The 20,670-nt window shown below is 42.7% G+C and overlaps 1 protein-coding gene across 4 annotated transcripts in view; it reads left to right on the forward strand.

The window, feature by feature from the left end:
- The window catches only part of SH3BP2 (SH3 domain binding protein 2), a 35,318-nt gene extending 14,648 nt beyond the window's left edge, over positions 1 to 20,670 (forward strand). For all 4 annotated transcript variants that reach the window (XM_083630497.1, XM_083630499.1, XM_083630498.1 and 1 more), the window contains exons 2-13: positions 6,302 to 6,441; positions 7,153 to 7,255; positions 8,106 to 8,223; positions 9,633 to 9,703; positions 10,337 to 10,425; positions 12,510 to 12,575; positions 14,355 to 14,940; positions 16,159 to 16,288; positions 17,918 to 17,973; positions 18,427 to 18,508; positions 18,620 to 18,679; positions 19,661 to 20,670. In XM_083630497.1, coding sequence (XP_083486623.1) covers positions 6,306 to 6,441; positions 7,153 to 7,255; positions 8,106 to 8,223; positions 9,633 to 9,703; positions 10,337 to 10,425; positions 12,510 to 12,575; positions 14,355 to 14,940; positions 16,159 to 16,288; positions 17,918 to 17,973; positions 18,427 to 18,508; positions 18,620 to 18,679; positions 19,661 to 19,798 — 1,635 coding nt within the window. In that variant the 5' untranslated portion in view covers positions 6,302 to 6,305 and the 3' untranslated portion in view covers positions 19,799 to 20,670. The remainder of the gene's footprint in view (positions 1 to 6,301; positions 6,442 to 7,152; positions 7,256 to 8,105; positions 8,224 to 9,632; positions 9,704 to 10,336; positions 10,426 to 12,509; positions 12,576 to 14,354; positions 14,941 to 16,158; positions 16,289 to 17,917; positions 17,974 to 18,426; positions 18,509 to 18,619; positions 18,680 to 19,660) is intronic.

Here is a 20,670-nt window from a genome sequence, read left to right on the forward strand (position 1 = left end):
AGCAAAAGGTGGAGGGAAGTGTTCGAAACTTCGGAAGATGAGGGAGGTTCCTTCAGGGGTTTTGCTCCCTCGCCTCCCGCAGAGGAGGGGAGGGAAGGGGGTGAAGGGGGCCCTGGAGGGGAGGTGGATGTCAGGGAACTGTCATCTGAGACGAAGGAGGTGAAAGGGCTCATGGAGGGTGAGAGAGACCACTCAGCGGAGGAGGGGACCAGCAGGGGGAGAAGTGGAGTTCCAAGGGAAAGTGAGTCGGAGGGAGGGCTCAGAGACACTTCAAGCGAGAACAGTGGGGAGGTTTCAGGACCTCCCGTAGGGACACCCACTCCTCGGCGGAAACTGTCACGCCGAGAGTCCAGAAGACGCGTTTCCGTTAAGGAGCTTTTATGCTGGAAGAAGTTCCGTAAACGCCCACTGTCCGAGACAACGAGCGATTGATGGAGCCATGCTTAAGGAGCTCCATCACAGACAGAGGTTTGGGAACTTAGCCAAACTCTGAGGGATCAGGATTTTACGCACAAGCAGCTCACCATCCCATCACAATAAATGACATGGATGAAAGAGTAGAGGGGATCCTTATCAAATCTGCAAGTGACATCAAACTGGTAGAGCTACCTAACAACCTTAAAGACAGAAACAAAATTTCAGAATTATCATGATGGGATGGAGAACTGTGCCAAAAGTAAAGATTGGTCTAACAGATTATATAAAGTTCTGCATTTGGTTAGGCAGAATCAGGTGGACAAATGTTGAATGGAATATACTGAGCTTTATTTACAACAGTGCATGTGGGAAGAGGTTTTAGTACACCACAAGTTAAAGGTGAGTCACCAGGGCAATATGATAGCTAAGAAAGTTAATGTAACTCTGTGCTTCATCAACAGAATTATAGCTACCAGATCTTTAGAAGTAATGGCACCCTTTTATTCTGCTTTGGTCAGATCTCACCTAGAATTCTGTGCCCAAACTGGGTACCATAGTTTAAGACGGATACCAGTGCAGGGGCACTGGAAAGTGTCTGGAGGAGTGTGACAAGGTTGCTGAAGGCCCTGGAAAGATTAAAGGAGTTGTATACATTTGGCCTAAAAAAGAAATGAAGAGGCAATTTGATAGCTATCTTTCAACATTTGAAGGTGTTATGAGTTTAGATGTGTGTGTGTCATTGTGTTAAACTGGATGCCAGCCCCCTCTAATCCCTGGATCCAGAAATGTTAAAATCTATTCAAGCCAAGCTTGCTTCCTGGCAAATGATCGCCTGGACCTTAAGGGAGCAAACGATTAAGGGGCTCTGTGCGAGACAGCAAATAGGTGGGGGCTCCCACAACAGACAAAGCTGAATTTGACATGGAGTTTTGGGGCTGTGATGTGAACTTAGAAATAAAGCAGCAAGCAGAAGAGAGTCAGAGAGCAGCGTTTGATGTCTGTTTGAATCCAAGGCTGTGGCAATAGGAGTTAATGCTGCGAGCCCCTCCACTGTAGGCTCAGGTTGTATATGTGTAAATAAACCATATATCATAAAGGCACCACAGTCTCCTCTGTGCCTCATTTCAAAGGAACTGGTTCAAATGTCAGGAGAACAAATTTTGACCAAATATTAGAAAAATCTTCATATGTGTATGAGCATTTTGACAGTGAGACAAAGTGCCCTGGAAAGTTGTGAACTTTTTGTTTGTTAGGTGGTCAAGCAGCCTTTGGTCATCCACCTTTGAGGTGGATGCAGTACCAGAAAATTACTTGCACTGGCTGGGATTCAGACTAGATTGGCCTTGAAGCCCCTTCCAACCTTGTGATTCTATAGCCTAGAATAGCTTCCCTCAACCTGGTGCCCAGCAGAGATGTTTTAAATATCAGCTCCCGTTAGCCCCCAGTCAACACAGCCAATTGGCCACGTATGGTGAGAGTTGTTTAGGCTCATCTTCAGCTAGGGAATGAGGGATATTTTCTTTATAATAACCTGCACTGATTTTCTGCAAATCAAGTCTCTTTGCTCTTTCTTGTAGAGAAAATGTTTTGTCCACATAAAGGTTTTAAGATCCAGTTTTAGCACTTCTCAGTATTTTCAGAGTCAGTAACAATCAAGCGCTTCATAGAGATCATTAAGTTCTTGATGGCAGTGAGTATGGAAATTGTGCATCGTGGGAAATGCTAATGATTAATAGGTATATAAATGCCTTAAATAAATAATTGAAAAGAGTAGTGTACAGTATTAGAGAAAATCTTGATTGGGCATTCATATCGTAGAGTGGCTGTTAGCTCTAGAAGAGAAATTAACTCTCAGTGTAGATTAGCTGGTGGGGGATACAATTTTATGGATGTGTGGTTCCCTTTTCTTAATTACTTTAACTCATACGGAGGGGCTTTTCAACTACTAGTTCTCCAGTCACAGGTGGGTAGCCGTGTTGGTCTGCCGTAGTCGAAACAAAATTTAAAAAATCCTTCCAGTAGCACCTTAGAGACCAACTAAGTTAGTTATTGGTATGAGCTTTTGTGTGCATGCAAGGTATCTGAAGAAGTGTGCATGCACACGGAAGCTCATACCAATAACAAACTTAGTTGGTCACTAAGGTGCTACTGGAAGGAATTTTTTTATTTAGTTCTTCAGTGATTATTTTGGAGGGATTCTGTTGTATATAGGTACTTTGGCTGTCACTACACTTGAAAATCTGTTTTGATGTGATTTGACCTTAGACCTTATCTATGTATCTAATCTTCAAATCCCGCACCAGTGCTGGTTGTTTTTTATGCTGTGAAACTTGTTAATAACAATACAGTGGTACCTCAGGTTACATATGCTTCAGGTTACAGACTCCGCTAACCCAGAAATACCGGTAGTACCTCGGGTTAAGAACTTTGCTTCAGGATGAGAACAGAAATCGTGCTCCGGCTGCGCAGCGGCAGCGGGAGGCCCCATTAGCTAAAGTGGTGCTTCAGGTTAAGAACAGTTTCAGGTTAAGAACAGTCCTCCAGAACGAATTAAGTTCTTAACCTGAGGTACCACTGTAGAATTTATGAAGAGTTGCTGTTTGGGCATATTGAAGTAAACTGCTCTTTTGGTAGATTAATTATATTTTGCTATGTTATTATTTGCATGTAAATTGTTATTTCTTTTCTGCACTGATATGTTGAGGACATTTGTGTGACACTTAGAATCATAGAATTGTAGAGTTGGAAGGGTCTGTTGGTGAGAGAGGGGGAATTTAGTTTTAATTAAGTTATTTTATTTTTTACAGTGGTTCCATGCACAGTAAGTCCACAACTTAAACACAATTTACTTGTGTGCATTCAACTTTACATGCTTGGGAAAATTAATAAATAAAAAGGGGGTGGGCACCCAGGAAAAATGACTTTGGCAACCCCACCCGCCAATAAACCCAATGTGTTTTGACTATACATGATTTTGGCTTTAGGCACGATCTCCAGAACATAAAACCCGGGAAAGTTGTTTGTTTATTCAGTGGGGGAAGTATAACAGTGTAATGAAATTGCATTAGCATCCTTAACTCTGCTTCTGTATTTACTTATTATTGGAAACCTAATAATTCATAGGGGAAAGAATATTTCTAACAGGGTATAGCATTAAACCATGGGCATCACCAGGATTTTTGTTGGGGGAGGGCAGGACTTTTGTTAGAGCGGACAGAACTGATGTGATTGGTCAGTTGGTTAAGTATTTCTATTCTTTTACTTGATCTGGGCTACACCTTGCCTTGGCTACACCCATGCATTAAACCAGGGATCAGCAACCTTTTTCAGCCGTGGGCTAGTCCCCCATCCCTCATACCATGTGGTGGGCCGGACTATATTTTGAACGAAAAAAATGAACGAATTCCTGTGCCCCACAAATAACCCAGAGATGCATTTTAAATAAAAGCACACATTCTACTCATGTAAAAACATGCTGATTCCCAGACCGTCTGCGGGCCGGATTTAGAAGGCGATTGGGCCGGATTCGGCCCCCGGGCCTTAGGTTGCCTACCCCTGCATTAAACCCTTGTATGCAGCTGGCTTTCAGTCTTAAGATGGCAATAGAGGGAACTGTTGCAGAGAAGACTGATTAGATCATAATCGTGTCTTGTTAAAAGAGATCATACAGAGTCACGCAAGGGCAGAGAAGCAATGAAGACTGCATTTGGAAATACTGTGTGCATTTCAAGTTCCTTTTTTCAGCTTTGGTCAGTTGTCTGTTTTCCGAAGTACATAAATAAACTGGGACTTTCTGCTTTGTCGTTTTTTTAAATAGACTGCAAACTTCCTGGAATTTCTGACTCGTTTTGACACCAAGCATGTTCTCCGCTACCAGCAGAAGAATTTGTATGCCACTCAGCAGCTGAAAGCACATATCTGCAACTGGAACAAAAAACCCACTGAAAGCAAAACTAAAAATAAAAATTTCAAGATGGGTGCCATGTTGTCATGGTTTTTGATATGTGGCACACACTTAAACATTGTCTACCCAGAAGTAACTCTTATTGAATTAAGTGGGGCTTACTCGGGTGGCGTTGTGGGTTTAACCATAGAGCTTAAGGCTTGCGGATCGGAAGGTCGGCGGTTCGAATCCCTGCGATGGGGTGAGCTCCCATTGTTTGGTCCCTGCTCCTGCCAACCTGGCAGTTTGAAAGCATGCCAGTGCAAGTAGATAAATAGGTACCACTCCGGCGCTAAGGTAAACAGCATTTCCGTGCACTGCTCTGGTTCGCCAGAAGTGGCTTAGTCATGCTGGCCACATGACCCGGAAGCTGTACGCTGGCTCCCTTGGCCAATAAAGCGAGATGAGCGCCGCAACCCCAGAGTCAGTCACGACTGAACCTAATGGTCAGGGGTCCCTTTACCTTTACCTTACTCCCAGGTAGCTGGGCCTGATGGAGGTCATAGGAGTGTGGTGAAGTCATTCTGGTTTTCTCTCCCCTCTCCTCTCTTGCAAAGATATTGTGGAACGTTCAGCATTGCAGTTTTATACCTAAGTTAACTGAAAAGTGTCCTGCTTTGTTTCAGAAAAGGCACGGATTGGATGCTTCTATTTTCATTGAAAGGCTGGAGGGTGTGAGATTCTACTGTACAGTAACTGTACATTACTCAGAAGCAGACCACACTGAATTCCATGGGAATTGCTCCATGATAACTATGCACAGCCTCGTAGCCTGAATTGGTTAGCCTTAAAGGTGCCACTCAGGACTTCTTTACAGGGCCTCCACATAAACTTCCACTTATGGGAAACAGATTTATTATGGCTAAGGTACCTTGGGTTAGAGTCACCCTCCTCAGATGCTCCATTCTTGGTAATCCATAAAAGCTTATGCAGTAATACATTTTCTAGCCTTTAAAGTGTTACTGGACTATTTCTTGTTTCTGCTGTAAGCTAGGACTAGTGGGCTACCCCTTTGATTGAAAGTGTACTAGAAACCAAAACAGAATGGAGCAGGGTGTGTATTGACTGTGCAGTATGAGGAGGGTGAGTGAAGGAGATTATGGTTTGTTTTAGGCAACCCCTGCCCCCACTGCTTGGTGAGAATGAATGCTGGCTTTTGGTTCCGGGTCTGCAGGAAAGACTTCCCTCCCTTGCTTTTTGTTTGCCATCTTTGCTTCCCCCCTCCACCCCATCACTGTTCTTGAAACTTTCCTTTTGCTGCTAAATCCTATGCTTGTTTACTCAGAAGTAAGCACTTCATTCATGGAGGCTTGCTCTTTGGTAATGTCTACAGTTGAAATCTCTATATTGGGATGGGGCTGGGGGTATTCTTTATAACTAGGGTGGGAAGTTTATTAGGCCCTTTGTTAACAGTATTCTGTGGCATCTTGTAAGCGCCCGCACTCTGAACTATGCTTGGAAAGAAACCAGAATTCAGTGGAGCTTTTAAGTACAGTGGTACATTGGGTTACAGACGCTTTAGGTTACAGACTCCGCTAACCCAGAAATAGTACCTCGGGTTAAGGACTTTGCTTCAGGATGAGAACAGAAATCGCGCGGCGGCAGCGGGAGGCCCCATTAGCTAAAGTGGTGCTTCAGGTTAAGAACAGTTTCAGGTTAAGAATGGACCTCCGGAACGAATTAAGTTCTTAACCCGAGGTACCACTGTACTGGCAAAATGGTTCTCAGTACTCAATTCCAGTTACTAGTGTGCTGTCTTTGTATGGAGCTAACACGGTTTTACAACACTGCAGCAGTCTAAGCTAGACTAGTTTCTCTGTTTCCAGAAAATAGATCAGTGTTTGTAAGCTGTATCAAATTAGATAATGCATTACATGTAAATTGGTGTTGGTGTATGTTAATGAAATGATATCTCTAATGTGCTCATTTTGTAAATTTCAGAACAATGACTTCAGAAGAGACATTGTGGCCTGTCCCAATGAAAGCTATTGGAGCACAGAACCTACTGACAATGCCTGGAGGTGTTACCAAGTCAGGATACCTGCACAAAAAAGGAGGAACTCAGTTCCAGCTCTTAAAATGTAAGTTGGAAAACAAGGATGTGCCAACCTCAAATGCTTTCATTCCAAACTGTGATAAAGTATGTGCTTATATTTGTACGGAGGCTATATCTGCACTAGGTCAAAGTGGACTAGACTTAATTTTACCGGCATGCCTTATTTTACTATCTGTTTTTAGTGCAGTAAATGTACACTCATCCCCACATCCTATTGCTGAGCTTTTGTTGCAGCTGTGTAGAATGTGGTTGAGTCGTCAGCCAATGAAGTCTGGTGCAGATGTAACACTAGCTCCCTGCAAAATAGGGTTTGCAAACCAGGTACATGTGTTAGTAGCATGTCCCTTTTCAGGCACAAATGTCCCCTTCCTTTCCCTAGTTGGCCTTATGGCTACTTCTGATACTTACCAGATTCCTGTTTAAGCAGTTTCCAGGGTGGAAAGGAGGGAGGGAGCATGTGTTTCAGGGGCAGGTATCTGACTTGCAAAACCATTCACAAGGAGCCAGAATTGTGTTTTCACTAACTTTTATAAAATACTACTTTGCCCCACGTAGGGAGTATTTGGGATGGGGAGGGGGAAGACTGCTGGCATCCCCTAGCATTGTGATAGGCATCTGGAAATGCTATAGATCCGAAGTCCATCAGTGTTGATGTAAGCAAGTACATTTTTTTGGTAATCTAATAATACATGAAGTCCCTCCCCCCCTTCTTTCCATGTCCTTGATATTGGTCCAGGGCCACTGAGGTTTGTGATTATCCATAAGGGATGTATTTACTACTTTAAGAGTAGCACTTCGGCAGCTCCTCAGGGTGCCTTCTCACTGAAGGGCTATAATAGGTAAGTGGAAATATAGTTTATCCTATTGCAGTATTTCATCATGATAGAAATGAAGTTTTTCTCCCTACCTTATGATACTAGAACTCTTGGGGCCATCCAGTGAACGTTGGAAGATTCAGGAGAGTCAAACTACTTTTTCACGTAGCCCATAGCTAAATTATGGAATTTGCTCCCATAAGATGCAGTGGCGGCCATCAGCATGGATGACTTTAAAAGAGCATTAGTCATATTCATGGAGCATCTGTCTATCGATGCATTTTAATTGTTGAATTTGCTTTGGGAGCTGCCTAGAGAGCTTATGGTATGGAGTAGCTATATAATAAATGCAATTAATAATGTATGAATTAGCTTAGCAATACAAGGTTATTTGTGTTCTCACCAGCATGGTTTTATGAATTGTTGTTGTAATTATTTACATATATTTAAGCCTGAATATAGTTCCCACAGTGTGGCTTGTTTTGCATTTACATTTTGTTTTACGCTTGTGTAGTACTTGCCTATTTCGGAGAATGCTTCATGCTGCTGATGAAGTCGGCTGTAGTCCACAAAGAAGCATGCCATAATAAATGTATTTTAAGGTGGTTGCAAGGCTCTTGGCTGCAACAATTAACATGGCTACCCCTTTGGAAACTATTTCATGTGGTCCTCCTAATTTTGGAGGTTGTTTCCACCTGTAGTTTAGTAGGGTTACATTTTTATGGCTCTTTTAGACAAAGCAGTACAGATGTTGTGTTGTGCATTGATTTGGTTGGTTTTTGGGACAGAAAAGTCTATATGCAATTGTGGTATGTCAATTTTGCTATCTTTATAAACATTATTTTAGCTTAAAAATAATTTCATTGTTACACAGGGTTATGCGGGCAGCAGAAGAAACAACATCAAACAATGTATTTCCTTTCAAGTTGGTTCACATTAGCAAAAAGCATAGGACCTGGTTTTTTTCTGCCGCCTCTGAAGATGAAAGAAAGGTGAAATAAAATTTATTATCCAAATAAGATATTTGAAAGGCAATCAACGCTATGTTCCTAGCCATGTCTACCAGTACTGTAGTGGCAAATTCAGAAGTTTAGGTTCCCTTCATGATAATCACAGTTATGCCCCCTCACAGCCATAATTATATACTAATAATTGTGAAAAGCAGAGTGATATACTTTTAATTTTATTTTTCATTTTTACTATTTTAATTCTTTATAGGTGAAATAGTAAGGATAGTATGTTTCCTAATGGCCCAGTAAAAAAACAAAAAGCCCTACATTTCAATATTCTACTCCAACAGCAGACCCACTGGGAGAAATAAGATGATTTTTAAATGTATAGAATAATTGTTTTTTATTATTAATAATTTAATTGTGCTAAAATTATTGTTAATTTCCTCCTCTTTCATAATTTTTAAATAAATGCCTTTATGCAAGATCTGTTTGTTTTGTATTGATACTGACCCCCCCCTCACCCTATGCTCCTTCCCCACAAGCAAGCAAAGGCCTGCAATCCTATTCCCACTTAAAGGTAAAGGGACCCCTGACCATTAGGTCCAGTCGTGACTGACTCTGGGGTTGCGGTGCTCATCTCGCTTTATTGGCCAAGGGAGCCAGCGTACAGCTTCCGGGTCATGTGGCCAGCAGTAAATACAAAGATACTTAATCCTGAGTAGTCATGTAGACCACTGTATTGTATGTTAACTATATGGTGAACTCTTAGAGGCTGCCTGGACTTCAGCTACCTATTACGTAGCAGCATTTGCAAAAAATACTTTTAGAGACTATCTTACCTCAAACAAAACCACCTGAGGTGATTGAGGGAAGGGCAAAAGTTGGTCTTTAAAACTACTGAGATTCGAAAGACTAGAAAATGAAACAGAAGCAGGAAGGAAAAGTGCACTAGAGCGGAGGGGAAAGCAGTAGCTCTTTAGGATCCCAGTAGGGTGTCCAAATAACTCACTTATCATTCCCAGTTCTAACTTCACTCATTGGCTAAAAACACTGAAAGATGGGAGTAGCCAGGCTGTCATATGCCACAGAAATTGCTTAGAAGGGTGCCTGCATATTTTTCTTCATCACTTTCCTTCTAGTAGGGTCAGAGGTTTACTACTTCCTTTTTAAAAAATGAAAGCTTAGAGTCTGTGCTGCATTGCAGGCATGGGCCATAGTGCAGTTGTATCATTCGTACTATTAAAAATCTGGCCATGGTGTGAGCTTGGCCCCTGTGAGATTACTCCCCTGTATAAATCTTGTATAATAGTTGCTTTGAAAATACAAATTAGTTAATAGAATGTTACATGCTTCATAGCTGTTTGTGCAGTTATATCTTGGAAACATACCTGTTTCAAAATGCTTGTTGCTTAAAAATCCTACCAAATAATGCATCATTTGTCTTTCAGGACTGGATGGCCTCACTTAGAAGAGAAATAGATCACTACCACGAGAAGAAGGAAACTGTTACTGACTTAAGGTCTGCACATGCTGGCACAGGCATCATGGCAGAAGAATGACAAGGAACTTGCCTTAAGCTGCCTTCCTCAGCCTGGTGCTTTCAGAAGCTTTGGGCCACCTCCTTTTTTCTCAGACCATTGGCCATGCTAGCTGGGGCTGATCTGAGTTGTATTCCAAAACATCTGGAGGGTGCCACACGGGCTACCCCTAAAGTAGGGAGAATAATACATACATACATAATCATACATACATACATACATACATACCTTTTTTATTATTGGTACCCTGCCCATCTGACTGGGTTGCCCCAGCCACACTGGGCGGCTTCCAACATATATAAAAACATAATAAAACAGTACACATTAAAAAGCTTCCCTATACAGGGCTGCCTTCAGCTGTCTTCTAAAGGTTATATAATTACTCATCTCCTTGACATCTGGTGGGAGGGCGTTCCACAGGGTTGGAGAAGGCTGCTATAAAGTCTAAAATAAGAATGTTGCCTGTTAATACAATATCATTTTGTCAGTAACCTAAGATATAAATAGTTTCCCAGTTACTTTGTATTTCCACAATCAATGTGCTCTAGTTTTTCTCTTCCCATAAGTCCAATGTACAAGTGCCATCTCTAAAACTTCTCTCTTGCTCTCTCTAGTGATTCTGGTTCAGATGTTGACAGTTTCTATGGCTCAGTAGAACGACCCGTTAATATACACTACTCTCAACATCCAATGGAAAATTCAGGTAAGAAGATAATTTAGAAGTTCCCTTTTCATAAAGGTGATGCAGCTGGTAGACATTTTTCCTGTGGAGTGAGGCAGAGGGAAGAACCTTTCCAGTGGCTGGGCCAGATCCTAGGTTCCCCAACAGGGCTACTTTGACAGGTGGGTTGGCCTGGCCACCATCAATCACCTGACTTCACCTTGGATCTTCCTCTGCAGCACAGCTAGGACTCAAATGCTGCTTTTGTAGTCACTGCTGGTCAGTTGACAGGTGATGAATTCAAGCTCCGCATTATGGAGTTCCCAACATGGAACTCTCTAACACAGCCAATCCCCGCAGGCTTCTTTCACTGGCGATCAGCTGATTGACTGTGGCAGCAAGCCTCTCCTGCCAAGGAAGAAACAGGAGCACACGTTACGTCTCCTGATCATTTGTTGGCAGCCACACTCCTTAGGCACAGCTGCCACCTGTACTTCCACAAACAGCAATGAGTGCAGGAAAACCTCCGAAGTGAATGATGCCCTTTGTGGGAAGGCAACCCTATCCAAATCAGGTTTGACTTAACAGCTGTATTCCACCTTTCCAACAACAATGTTGAGCTCAAAGCTGCTCACAGTAATAGCGATAACGTTTTAAATTAGCAACTGTTACAATCACTATAACCATATCAAAAACATGATAGCATATAAATACGGCAGAAAACAAACCATAAAAACAAACTGTTAATGCACTTTAATATGAACTCGTAGTGATTCAAAAAAATATCAGAAATGGCACCGGCTCTGGGGCAGTTGATATATTCTCTCTGGGAAGGGAGAATTCACTTTCCCAGGCAGCAAAGTTTTTCTTAGGTTTTAGTCTCCACTTCTGTTTCACCCTCAAATAAAGAAACTGATCAAATAAAGAAACGATGTTGTTTTTGGAAGGGTGGGGCAACAGGTTCCAAAGAAGATCCAGATTGTCTATATCTTTTCTCCATGCGAGAAGCTTAGGAGCATCCTTTCCACAGTCCCTTTGGACTGGCTTCCTTCTCTCCTCCCAGGTACACAAACCCCAGGCAAAGAGCCCTAGAGCTCTTGCCCTTTGGCTCACCCCAGAGAACTTGTACCACTGCCAAGGCATGAACTCTTAAAGGTACATGGAGGGAAAGAGAACAGACAGAGTCCCTAATTAGTAGCAAAGCTCAATATGAATGTATCATGGTTGCCCCTAACATGGTGAACTTCATGTTATGGATCATGAAGAAACAAGCTGAAAATGAAATATCATAGCACTGTTATACAAATCTATAGTGAGACCACATTTGGAATACTGTGCCAGCTCACCTGGAAAACAGGTACTATAGAGCTGGAAAAGGTTCAGCCAAAACAATCAAGTAACTAGAGCTCCTATGAGGACAGGTTGCAAAATCTGGGACTTTTTAGTTTAGAAAAAGGCAATAAGGTGGTGGTACATGAGAGAGGTGTTCAAGATTATGACTGTTGTGGAGAAAGTGAGGAGAGAGAAGCTTTTCTCCATCTCTCATAACACTAGAACCTGGGGTCATCCAATGAAGCTGAATGTTGGAAGATTCAGGACAGGCAAAAGAAAAGCCATCAAATGGCACATAGTTTAAACTGTGGAATTCTACAAGAAGTGGAGATGGTGGTCACCAATGTGAATGGCTTTAAAAGACGGCTAGGCAAATTCCTGAAGGATAAGGCTATGCTGTACTTCCACTGGCGGAGGATGCATGTTGCTGAATACCCCTTGGTGGTCACCACAAGTCAGGAGAGCACTGTTGTAATTGTGGAATTCCAGAGGTATCCAGTTGCCCACTGTGAGAATAGGAATCTGGACTAGATGGGCCTTTGTCTTGATCCCGCAGGGCTTCTCTTCTGTCTTTATGTTGGTTGCTTGCCGTTTAAAGGGGCGTTGCAGTTTTTACCATCCCCAAAGCAAGTTTTGAGAGGCCATGTATAAGGATGTGAGCAGAATGCTACTGGCTTTGTGTCATTTCCAGCCCAATCATGTTTTCCTCTGGCTGGGCAAGCTGCTGCAGAGCCCCTGACATGTACTGTTAAGTAACTTTGCTGTGCTATTTAATGCATTACCTTGATTTTCAGATTATGACCAGGATGAAGATGATGAATATTTACAGCCAGATAACTCGGATGGTATAAAGTGTGAAGGTATGTGGAACTAGGAAGTTACATCTCCACAGAAACCAGATTGATGATTTTCAGAAATCTGACCAGCCTGTAACTAATTAGTGCAATTTGTTGGTGCAAAGCTTGAAATAAATGAAGAGGATTTATTGGTACTTGGTAAGAGGAGAAAAACCTTGAGGGTTTAATGAAAATAATATCTATAGCAGGAATGGCTAAAGTTACATTCACCATTGGTAAACCATTTGGCACCCACAGCCCAGCAATGAGGGTGTATGGAAAGTGGGCGTGACTACCCTAGGCTTTCACATGTGCATACTTGCATGAACACATAGCTCCTCATTCTCAGTGTATCACCGCCTCCCTGCCTATCAAATGGGCCAATTCCCATACCTATCAGGACACTGGCTTGGGTAGACAGATTTCAAACTCTCTACCTATCCTAGCATTGTCTACTCTAAACTTTTGCTTTTTGCTGCCACTGGTAAAAATCAGGTTAGCATGCCAGAGAAATGTTGATTCCAGTGGGGAGGAAGGCACACGGGAAGAGTCACCTCATGCACCTTCCTCTTTGTGTAAATCATGCTGCACTCAGCCTGCCAAACTGAGGTGAGCTCAGAGAAGTGCTATGTCTCCCTTCTGGTGAGGAGAGGAATCTACCCTTCTCCATTCCAGCAATGCTACACTTTAAAGGGCGATCTCAAAGGATGAGTATGTGCATGCAGTTTGTAAGTGATCACCGCTGCAGGTGGCCCTCAGGGTCAAAAAGGGTGCTCACCTCTGTGCTGAAGAAATACATTACTTTAAAAATAATAATAATCCAAATATAAACAAGGAAAAGAAATGATTAACAACACGAACAATGCAGCTGCAACTTACATTAAGCATATAATGTATACTTACACAGCGGTACCTTGGTTTTCGAACATAATCTGTTCCAGAAGACTGAGTTCTGAAACTTTTGAAAACTGAAAACTCAGTAGTCGACAGCTAGACCTCAGGATCTTGCACTCAGCAGAAGCCGCGTGGCATGTTTGACTTCCGAGACACGTTCGAAAGCCAAAGCATTTACTTCTGGGTTTATGGCATTCAAAAACTGAAATGTTCGTCAACAGAGACATTCAAAAATTGAGGTACCACTGTATAAGCAATCTCAGTCCCCAGCTACACCTGCCACTCTCTAGGCATGCTGCCTTCTATTGTAAGCAATATATTGAGATAAGCTAGATCCTGCTTCTGAATTAAACTAGGTTTCCCAATTAGTCAATCTCACAACCCTTTTAAAAGAACAAATAACTTTCCAAGTCTCCACAAATGTGACTTGCAACATCTGTGTTGAAGTCTTGATCACTAAAATCTCAAATTGTACCTCTGTCACTCATTCTTCCCACAAAATATAACTTTGGGATACATCCTGAAGTGTCTTTCCTTGCATACCAGATAATGGTTTGGTAACTGATGAGACTCAAAATGAGCACTTGGACTAGAGATGTGGCCTGCTGAGTGATGGCCAGATCTGGACCATGCCCCTTCCTTCTCTGTCACTCCCAGGGTCTGTGACTTACTCTAAATTACATACTAAATGGACTGTAATGCCACTAACGTCTTGAATACAGTTTTTAAAGTGGTTGTTGTCACTTGTTCTAATTTCTGCATCTCTGTCCTCTATTTGTGCCTCGTGGCATTTCCCCCTCTCTCCCATCTACAATTTAAATGACCTTTAAATAAATTTGTCAGATTCTCCTCTGAGTAGAAGACACTTCCATTTAAATGACGGGCTTGTTCTGCTTCTTTTTTACACAGATCATGTGGTATCTCCACCAGTGTACCCGCCTCCTCCAGTTCCATCGCCGGGAAAAGCTTTCTTTCCAGAGACAAAAGCACACTCGTTCTCTGGCAGGTGTGGTGTGCCGGTGCTTCCAGCGCCCTCCCTGAAAAAAAGCTTAACGGATGTGAGGCCTGAAATCCTCTTAAGCAGGAGAGGAGAATTCCCTTTTCAGTGCGAAGCAGAGCATGATGTGAGACCCCACCCAGCACGTCATCAAATCACTAACCAGGGTCCACCAGTGCCTCCTATTCCTCTGGCCAAAAAGCCCACCTACCTCACAGAGAGTTGCTCTTCCTCAGGTATACGTCTGCCACTGACCTGCACTTTACGTACTGCTGAAGAGAGCCAGAGGTTTAAAGAGAAAAAACTTCCTGCGCAAGTGCCTCCTTCATTGCCAAGCACCAAGCCCAAATTACCACAGTATCTTGTGACTCCACTGGTAAATACCCGGGCACCAAGGAAACCTGGACTTTTGACACCAAAAGTACCAGCTAAGCCTCAAGTGCCTTGTGAGAAACCACGTGTGCCTGTTTCTAAACCAGAGAATCCTTTGCCTCCACAGTAAGTTGGAAAACAAATGTGTATTGATCATGTTGGAGATTCTGGTGTTAATTCAGTTATGTGGTAGTAATTCATTTGCCATTCCCCCAAATCCTTGCCTTGGAATGGAAAGCTGCCAGAGCAGTCTTGCAAACAATTTGCTGACTTACCAACCTACAAATAATATTCACAGTCTGCTTATAGATAAACTTGTGAATTAAAAAAAAACTTTTAAAAGCCCCTTATAACATCAGATTTTAGGGGGGGAAATGGATTAAAAAACTAAGTTGTCCCAGGAATGTAAAATTTAAAAACACAACTCAGAGAGAAAACATTTGTGAATATTTTTTCTTATTATTTTTTCTGTTGATGTAACATCAGAGGTGGCAGAAGAACATAATTTTTTTTAAGCCCCTTGTTGCTGCTGCTTCAGATTCTAACAAATGGCAAAATACTGCAGTTTTTCCAGGCTGCTGACTAAACCCCTTCCCTGAATTTGATTCCTCATTGATTGGTGACTGTATTTGTGGTCCCCTAATCCTAATTAATGGGACGCGGGTGGCGCTGTGGTCTAAACCACTGAGCCTAGGGCTTGCCGATCGGAAGGTTGGCGGTTTGAATCCCCACGACGGGGTGAGCTCCCGTTGCTTGGTCCCAGCTCCTGCTAACCTAGCAGTTCAAAAGCACGTCAAAGTGCAAGTAGATAAATAGGTACCACTCCGGCGGGAAGGTAAATGGCGTTTCCGTGCGCTGCTCTGGTTTCGCCAGAAGCAGCTTAGTCATGCTAGCCACATGACCCAGAAAAACTGTCTGCGGCTCCCTCGGCCAATAAAGTGAGATGAGCACCGTAACCCCAGAGTCGTTCGCAACTGGACTTAACTGTCAGGGGTCCTTTACCTTTAATGCTAATTAAGCATCTGGAATGGCTTTAGATAGTTAGCTTTCAGACTTGCTCCCAGGTGTTCTAGGGTCCCTTAGAAGTTTTACTGGGAGTTTCTCAATAGAAGATCAACAATGGTGAGCAAAGCGACTTGTCTGCTTTTGCCAGTTTTTGCCTGCTGTGTGCAGCCACAAGTTTTACATGTGTATTTATTGGTTGCATTGCGTTATTCAATTCATATGCTTCAGTTATGAAGACTCAGTAGATCTATCCCAGGCTCAGTTCATATGAAGCACTGGGCATATGTGAATCTCCTTACGTAATCTATTAACGATGTAATATTTCCTTTCTAGTTTCAGTTTAGACTCTGCTTCTCCTAGAAGATCTTCTCCAGACGGACAAAGTTTCCGAGCTGCCTCATTTGAGAATCCACTATTGCCTTCAAAATCAGACTTATCTGGAGAAGAGTCCAATGGTGACTATGAAAAGGTAAGGCAGCTCATTCCGTAAGATTGCTCTGCTTTATACAGTCCTATCCTGTTGGCTAGTACCAGAACCCTGATATACCTTGTATTTGGAATTGATGGGCAAATCATCTAATGATCTTTAAACAAGCAGAACGGCTTCATATGTTACTGAGTGGCTACAGCAAAAGCACTTGTAAAGTAGGAGTATACACTAAATTCACATGCAGCTCACCATGACATTGCCTTTGCATCAAAAAAATGCAGTGGTATTGTTTATTATTATTTATTAAATTCATATGCCACCCTTCATCTGAAGATCACAGGGCAGTTTACAGTCTAAAGTTGTTGGACACCCGACTCCCACCAGCCCCAGCCAGGATAGCCAGTGGTCAAGGATGATGGGAGGTGTAATCCAGAAACATCTGGAAAGTCAATGCGGTAGGAATGTTGTAATGTGTGTCACAGTATTCAAGTATGTAGTCCATAGTGTTTGAAAATGTGGGCTTGTACTTGCAGCAAGTAGCAGATTAGGACAAGAAAGTAATCGCAAGTGTAAGTAGTGGCAAATGGCTTATGACCGCCACTGTTGACCTGAAGGGTATGGCTGGCTAGCCGTCTCTCAGTCCACAGTCTCAAGCCCCTTAAAGATCTAGCTCCAGAAGGTAAGCAGGGAGCCCACCCTTACGCACCCTGGACAGTAGATCCTACCAATGCCAACCAAGCCCGGTTGTGAACCGTTGCCACACGATAAGCCCACTCAAGTGGGGTGGGGGGAAGGCCAAGCATTTGGTAGATGTATGCAGGATGTTGATTCCGTAAGTGGTTGCAGACAAAGTCTCACGGTGATTACAGTCCTAAGAGACACGGAGGAGGGACAGAGTTTGGCAGCAGCAGCCCCAAGTCCATGCTTGGTGGCAACTCACCCTCCCGCAAGCCTGGCACAAAGAGGGCACTCTGCCAGGCTTTTATTGAGTGCTAAGTCAAGGTGGCGCTGTGGGTATAAGCCTCAGCGCTTAGGACTTGCTGATCGAAAGGTCGGCGGTTCGAATCCCCGCGGTGGGGTGCGCTCCCGTCACTCGGTCCCAGCGCCTGCCAACCTAGCAGTTCGAAAGCACCTTCGGGTGCAAGTAGATAAATAGGGACCGCTTACTAGCGGGAAGGTAAACGGCGTTCCGTGTGCTGCGCTGGCTCGCCAGATGCAGCTTGTCACGCTGGCCACGTGACCCAGAAGTGTCTGCGGACAGCGCTGGCTCCCGGCCTCTAGAGTGAGATGAGCGCACAACCCTAGAGTCTGTCAAGACTGGCCCGTACGGGCAGGGGTACCTTTACCTTTACCTTTTTAAGTCAAGTTACAGAATTGTTGGTACTGCGGCATCTGCCTTTTATTATTTTGGGGCAGTATTCTGCATTTCCTGTAATTTGGCATTGAAGACATATAGTAATGAAAACTTGCGTTGATGAAGTGCCAGCCAACTCATAATTCAACTCTCATAATGTTGCCCTGATATCACATATGCTTCCCTATGTGTGTGATTTGGGCTTCATCCACAGATGGGTGTGGTCACGTGTGATCATAAAGTTGCTTTTGATAGGCATTTACCTATTGTACTCTTTTTATTCTTTTGGCTTGACAACCCTTTTTTTCATACAGGTTGAGCTGCCTAATTCAGTATTTGTGAACACCTCTGAATCCCTTGAAGTTGAAAGGTAAAATACATTTATTGCAAGCTGTTGTGGTATGTCGATATTTCCTAGTGTCTGCTGCAAAAACCAGTCAGAAAAAAGGATGGAAAACTATGGGGAAATAGCTGCTGGAAAAGGGCTGAAAACCAGAATTCTGGGCACTTGATACGTACTGATATGTACTATTGTAATATTGATTATTGGGTGCCGAGAGCTTTGCAGATGGGATCCTGTGGCAACTTATGATTAGGTTAGGTTGCTCTCATTGATGTGCAGTATGTATCTGTTTCCCATAATGGGTATGTTGTGGTTTCCTCAAATATCCGTGTTCTGAATGGCTATGCAAATCTTTAACCTGTTCTGAAAATGAGTGCTGTTGCTGAAAATTCATTTGGCAGGTTTGTTGTAATTGCCATATTGAAGCTTGTTTTTGTTGTTTCGAAAAAGTAACAATTCAGTATTTTCCTACAATTTTAGGATGTTCAGATCAGAAAATCCCACAGGACACCCGAAAAGTGGATTATTCTGTATTAGGAATTCATCCACAAATCCTGGCAAGGTAAAAAACCAAATTGTAATAATTTTGTTCGCAATATACCAACTGGAAAGACGTTTGGGACATGGTTGGTGTTATAAGGTGTTTATCTTGATTTTTTCCTCCTCCTTTAAGGTATTGGTTGTATGGGATGAATCTATTGGGAAAGTGAGAAACTACAGAATCTTTCAACAGGTGGGTAAAAACATGGTTTGCAACTATTCCCTTCTATTTTATGTGTTTGATTAAAATATTATTTACTGTGCTTCTAAACTAATCTTCCTCCACAGAGTTTGGATTACAGTGGTACCTTGGTTTTCAAACGTAATCCATTCTGGAAGACCGTTGGACTTCCGAAACGTTTGAAAACTGAAGCATGCATTTCTGGAAGCATTTACATCCAAAAAACTCAATATGGAAGCCATGTGGCACGTTTGGCTTCAAAAAAGTGTTCGAAAACCGAAACGTTTGACTTCCAAGGCGCTCGAAAACCGAGGTACCACTGTATAAGGAGATGTAGAAGGGCCTCATTTGATTTTTCAGATTTAGGTCTTTGTATGTTTGAAGGGAAAGGGACGTGGGTGGCGCTGTGGTCTAAACCACTGAGCCTCTTGGGCTTGCTGATCAGAAGGTTGGCAGTTCGAATCTTGGGCTTGCCGATCAGAAGGTCAGTGGTTCGAATCCCCGCATCCTGTTGCTCAGTCCCAGCTCCTGCCAACCTAGCAGTTCAAAAGCATGCCAAAAAGTGCAAGTAGATAAATAGGTACTGCTCTGGTGGGAAGGTAAACGGCGTTTCCATGCACTGCTTTGGTTTCGGTGTTCCGTTGCACCAGAAGCAGCTTAGTCATGCTGGCCACATGAGCTGGAAAAACTGTCTGCGGACAAACGCCGGCTTCCTTGGCCTGTAAAGCAAGATGAGCGCCGCAACCCCAGAGTTGTCTGCGACCGGACTTAACTTTAAGGGGTCCTTTACCTTTTTTATGTTTGAAGGGAGGAAATACAGTATTCTGATCTGAACATTAACCAGAATTAGGCTTGCGAACATTATGGAGTGTAGCCAATTAGTTATGTTTTGCAGTATGTCAGAGTTGCTCTGAGTTGTATGTCTGTTGTATTGTCATGGAATGTTCCTGCGGTGGTCAGTGACTTCAGATGTCCATTTTACTTCCGCAACAGGACTCAAAGTTTTACCTGGAGGCAGATGTTGTGTTTCTAAGCCTTGGAAGTCTGGTTGAGCACTACGGCAGCCATGTCTTGCCCAGCCACCGTAATCTGGTCCTCAAATTTCCTTACGGCTATCCTGGACCCAGGTGACAGACCTACCTAATACACTCTCGCTCTAACACCAAGCACAGTTATGGAATCCTAGGACACAACTGTTGACCTTCCTAATTAATGAATGGTTATAGACTGATATCCCCTCCCCCTGTGCTTTTCATAAAAAGTCTGGACCAATTTCAGAAGAGGGCTGAAGACACCTCCTAACTTGAATGGGTCATATGGACAACTAACAGAGCTACTAAGAGACATGTCTAGAAGCAAAGTGCTAATGGCTTCTTGCTATGTGTTTTCCTGGCTGGTTTTTGACTCATCACTGGTGCTTGACAAAGTTTTAAAATAGTTTATAATTTAGCTGGAAATAACACAAAACTGCACTATAATACAAACCATGCATGAATGTGCTTTGTCACTTTTGCTTTGTCACAATTGTGATACTTTAAGGGCATTTGGACCCCCTAGGCCTCTAGACCCTCATAATAATTGTCAAAGTAAGCACCAGTCTCTCTCACTCTTACACGCATCACACAATATTGTTGTATTTTGCTCTGCTTAATGAGTTACAAAGCACCTCTGTGCAAGGGTAACTGTGTGTAAATTCAGCTGATGCCAGATTGTAATTTTGGAAAAATCTACCAGGAATATTGACGTATATGCACTTTTTGATATTATCTCCAAATAGTTAAGTTAAAGAAATGTGTTGACCATATGATTAACCATAAGTATTAACCCAATGAATAAATAGAATGGCAAGTTGTTTTTAACATGCAAATTAATGTGAAAAATAAGGGTTTTTAATGTCCTATATTTCATTATTTTTATATTGTAAGAAGTATACCAACGAACTATGGCTCTTATGAAAGAAGAACTCTACTGAACAGGGTTTATATAAAGATTTCTCGATCTGT

Source organism: Podarcis filfolensis, assembly GCF_964270895.1.
Source record: "Podarcis filfolensis genome assembly, chromosome: 9".
Lineage (NCBI taxonomy): Eukaryota > Metazoa > Chordata > Lepidosauria > Squamata > Lacertidae > Podarcis > Podarcis filfolensis.